At 48.0% G+C, this 4,660-nt stretch overlaps 1 protein-coding gene across 3 annotated transcripts in view; it reads left to right on the top strand.

Annotated features, from left to right (window-relative positions):
• The window catches only part of ATG16L1 (autophagy related 16 like 1), a 35,567-nt gene that overhangs the window by 4,819 nt on the left and 26,088 nt on the right, over positions 1-4,660 (top strand). For all 3 annotated transcript variants that reach the window (XM_006906621.3, XM_006906620.3, XM_015585437.2), the window contains exon 3: positions 3,856-3,961. In XM_006906621.3, the coding sequence (XP_006906683.1) occupies positions 3,856-3,961 (106 nt within the window). The remainder of the gene's footprint in view (positions 1-3,855; positions 3,962-4,660) is intronic.

Below are 4,660 nucleotides of genomic sequence, written 5' to 3'. Positions count from 1 at the left end.
CCTGGCAGTGGCCTTGGGAGCCCTTCTATAATTATTAGTCACAGTGTTCTGGTCAATTTTAGGTGTAGAGAATGCCATTTTATCTTTTTCAGGTAAAATCCATTGAAAACTTAAAACATATTATTTCTACCAGGTTAGACTCTTGGTGTCTATATACCTGTATCCTTTATCTGTCAGTCAAGCTCATTTGCTTGGAAAGGTATTATTATAAGGAAATGTACTACAGCTCTTTTAGCCGAATATCAGTGGGGTGGTAATTTGATTGGAGGTGCTTCCTTCCCTTCAAACTTGTGTCCATCATCAGGCCTGTCCTCATGACTGCCTCGTTTCCATCATTGGTATCCTTATTTTCCACAAGTCATCTATGACTCCTTTTTCCCTCAGTATCCTGCCCCTCCCCGTCTGCAGTCAGGCACCCAGGCCTGTTGATTCTTCTCCACAGTTCCTTGTTCATCTGCCTCTTAGTTTACGTTTATTTTTCCACTCCCTTTGTTTATGATGTTGCCTTTCATTCCTGACCTGGAGCAGGAGTCTTCTGCGCTCAGAAGTTCTGTGACTGCAGTGTGGGCCAGGTGATAGGGATACAGAAACGCAGAAGCAGAGTCCCTGCTCTTAAGGAACTGAGTCTGTGGGAGAGACCCACTCAAGCAGTATTTGCTAGCATGATAAGTTTATGCAAAGAAGATGGCTACCTAATGGGTTTTGTCGAATTCAGTGGAGTGAATTTGAAGATCTAATAGGATTTGTTAAGCAAATCCTATCATGAATTAGGCAGCTTTCCATGTAGCAACTTGAAGAGTTTGTACAAGATATAAGGTTTTTATAGGAAGAAGGGTGGGGCAAGGGAGTTATTAACAAAAGAAAAGACAGGATAATTTCCTCCCCGTCCCAAGGGTTTTTATCAGGCAGATTGCCTCCTTCCGTGCCCAGGGAGGAAATGAAGTGGGTCCACAGGACAGATTACCTCATTGTGATGTTGCCCAGAAACCTTTCTGGGAGAAGTTGAAACAAAAATATTAGACCAGGTGTTAAATCTGGGTTTGGTTTCATGGGCTTTTAGCACAGGCAACGCCATATTGAGCCTGTGGTTTTTCTTTTTAACAGTTTCCTTCTCCCTCCTTTTGTCTCATTTCCTAACCTTAAGTCACACTGTTTAAAAAGTTTTATCTACATCAGTTATCTGACTTCCCTCTTAGTTGAGTGTTTTAATCCCTTTGCTTAATAGATAAAAGTTAAAGTAGATAAAAGTTAAACTTCAGCCTGGAAATGGTGGATTCTAGTAGTTTTCTAAGTATGCTTTCTGACTGCAGCTTCTGGGAGATTGTTAGAAATGGAAAGACCTACTGTGTCAGAAACTGGGGGGGCAGGGCCCAGTAATCTGTTTCAAGAAACCCTCTAGGCTACTCAATGACCTGTAACTGAGAACCACCACGTATGTCCACAACTGCCCAGAGTTCTTGTGAATCACAGCCTGAGAGCCTGTGGAGATGCAGATTACAGGCTCGCTCTTAGGCCTACTGTCTGGGGTGGGGCCCAGGGATCTGCTTTTAAACCTGCCCTCTGAACTGGGTGGGCTTCCCAGCCCCTGGGCCACGGACCTGTACTGCTCTGTGGCCTGTTAGGAACCAGGCCTTGGGCCAGCGAAGCTTCATCTGTATCTGCAGCCGCTCCTCAGCACTAGCATCAGCTCCTTGGCTCTGCCTCAGATCATCAGAGATTAGATTGTCGTAGGAGCACCGGTCCCTGATGCCAAAAAGGTTGGCTATCGCTGCAGTCTAGATGACTCTTCCCTGCCTGGTGAAGCCCTGGGCTGCTGTAAGAAGTTTGACTTTTATTTTGAATAAAAGTGGAAGTGGGAGGAGGCTTTGAGCTGTGGAATGAATGACCTGTGTCATCGCTTTAGTCTCAGGAAGCTCTTCTAGAATGCCAACACCTCTTTGGAAGGGACTGGTTTTGCATGTTCTACGTTGCTTTGCATTAAAAAAAGGAGATTTAACTTTAAAAATGTCTAATTCCTATACGCAGTTGTCACCCAGGCCTGTTGCTTGACCTGCCTAACAGGCTGGTTTCTTGTAAGGTATGTTCCACTTCCTAATCTCCTGGCTTCTACTTTATGGGCTTAGACTGGGGAAGCCCAGGCTGCCTCAAAGGATAAAATATTAGTGTGTGTTTGAACATGGAATAAAAACTCAGAAATGGAGGGTGATACTAGGAAATGGAGCTTCGTGCTGCCCTGCTTTGCCCTCTTATTTCTCCGTAGGTCATGGAGGAGGCAGTGCCCCCACCCCCCTTCAGATGGTGGCACCTTAGTTTTCCAGTTTTCTTCTTTTTCTCCATTTATGTACTTTTCCTGGGCAGTGGTTTCAACTCCGTATAGTCTGATTCACGTCTGTAGCTCCAGCCGAGACCCCTCTCCTGAACTGTGACTCCCCACTCTGGTCACCTACAGCTGTTACTGAGATAGTGCGCAGACACCTGCAGAGTCCCCAAACCACACCAATTCTTGAGGCCATCTGAACTTTCTCTCCCGTGGTTTCAGATGTATCTGTATGCTTGCGGCTTCTACACGTCAGCCTCCAGCGTGGACCTCTTTACCTTCAGTGCAGATTGTAATATCCATTTTCTACTTGACGTGCCTGGATGTCCACACTGAATTCTTCAGCCCTCCCTCCAAACCAGCTCCTCCCTTAGTCTTTTCCGTTTTAGTAGGTGACACCTGCATTTTATCAGTTGCTCAGGTCAAAAGCCTTGGACTCATCCTTGCCTCCTCTCTCTCTCATATACCCCACGTCAAGTTCAAGGGCACAGCCTGTATGTAGCCTCTCTTCACAGTGGATCTAGCTGGGGCCCGAGCACATCTCACCACCTCCATTGCTGCCACCTTCATTCGAGCTGCACTAACTCGAACTCGGACTGTGTCACAGCTGCTAACTGGTCTCCCTGTTTCTACCCTTGCACTCCCTGCCCCTCCTCGCCCCCAGTCTGCTTTCCACCCAGTATTGATCCTGTTTTGCTGTCTGCTCAAAACCCTCCAACAGCTTCTGGTCACATCCAGTAAACACCACAGCACTCAGGGGCCTACAAGCCTCAGGATGACCTCCCCGCCCCTCCCTGACCTGTCTCCTGGACCCACTTCACCTGGGGCTCCACTCACACTCTCCCCTGAGTACCTGTCTGTGTTTCCTCCTCCAGGCCTTTCCAACACTTGGTCTTCCCTTTGCTCAGAAGGACCCAGCCCCCAGGGGCCACATGGCTTGTGCTTCACTTCCCAGTCCCCGATGGATCACGTATGACCTCGCAGAGAAGCCTTTAACTGCCTCGCAGCGAACAGGATGGCTGTTGCTCTGTTCCCTCTCTGCCCTGCTCAGTTTTCCCTCACGGCACGTCTGACCACCTGGCTTCATATAATCACTTGCTTAGCGTCTGTCTGCTCTTAGCCGATTGCCAGCTTCCTAAGGGCAGAGCTATGTGCGCGCTGCCTTCGCCTGGCTCCAGGAATGGTGCCAGGCACGTAGTTGACACTCACGTGCTTGTCCGGTGCGAGACCTCCTTGTCTCCCCCATATTTACCTAAACTTCATTCTGGAGCTCACCCTTTGTTCCTGACACAACTGGTGGTTTGCATCGGGGTTGGTTCATTTGACCAGATGTCTCACATATCCTACTTCCTACTTTCGGGTTTTAGTGGCTTATAACGACACTTGCCTGGGGAAACTGAACTGCTCGATTGGCTATGTTGTCATGAACAGGTGTGGAATTCTGAAGTTACTGTTCCACAGCCTGGTCAAGGGGCTTTGGAGCCTGATATTTTTCCCCTCTTTTTCATTCTCGTCATCTGCCCGGTTGGGGGATTTAGTCCTGGACATGATGGCGCATGGAGTGACAGCCAGCTACAAGAAATGGCCCAGCTAAAGATGAAACACCAGGAAGAACTTACTGAATTGCACAAGAAACGTGGAGAGGTAAAGATAGCCGCTCTCCGTGGGTCTTGCGGTGGGAGGGTGGGCAGACGGGACTTCCGCTAGAATTCGCAGCCATCCCGGCTCCACGTGGCTTCACCAGCTCGATCTGTGGGACCGAAGCAACAGGAAAGGTGCGAGGTCTGTGCCTCCGTCAGCAGGGGGGTCAGCTCTTGCGAAGACTGCACGGTCGTCATGCTCTAAACTGGCATGAAAGGTACAAGTGGACCAACTTTGAAGGAGAGAAGGTTGCTGTTCGGTCCACTGAAGGTCTTAGTAATACCTTCACTAAGCTTCTGAGAGAAATAGAGGTGGACAACAGGTCGGCGGTTACTGGGGGGAAGGTGGCGGAGGGAGGGCTGAACGGATAAAGGGGCTCAGTTATATGGTGACGGGTAAAAACCAGACTTTTGGTGGTGAGCACGGTGTGCTATGTACAGATGTCGAATTATATATACTGTCACACAGCAGAAACTTACATAATGTCATAAACCAGTGTTACCTCAAGAATTCATTTTAAAAATAAAAACCCTGCAGTTTCAGAAAAATAAAGATTAGAAGGAATCATGTCCTGGGCTGTGTTTATCCTGGATGATGGTCTAATGGCAAATTACGAAAAAAAATACAATTTACATATCAGCTGAATTGGTCCTTTTATCAGCTGAGGAGTCTGCAAAGAGTAGACAGGGTGGGGGTCGGGTG

Source organism: Pteropus alecto, unplaced genomic scaffold (genome assembly GCF_000325575.1).
Source record: "Pteropus alecto unplaced genomic scaffold, ASM32557v1 scaffold110, whole genome shotgun sequence".
NCBI classification, from domain to species: domain Eukaryota; kingdom Metazoa; phylum Chordata; class Mammalia; order Chiroptera; family Pteropodidae; genus Pteropus; species Pteropus alecto.
Note: the sequence above shows the minus strand (reverse complement) of the source record. Positions and strands in the feature narration are given on the sequence as shown.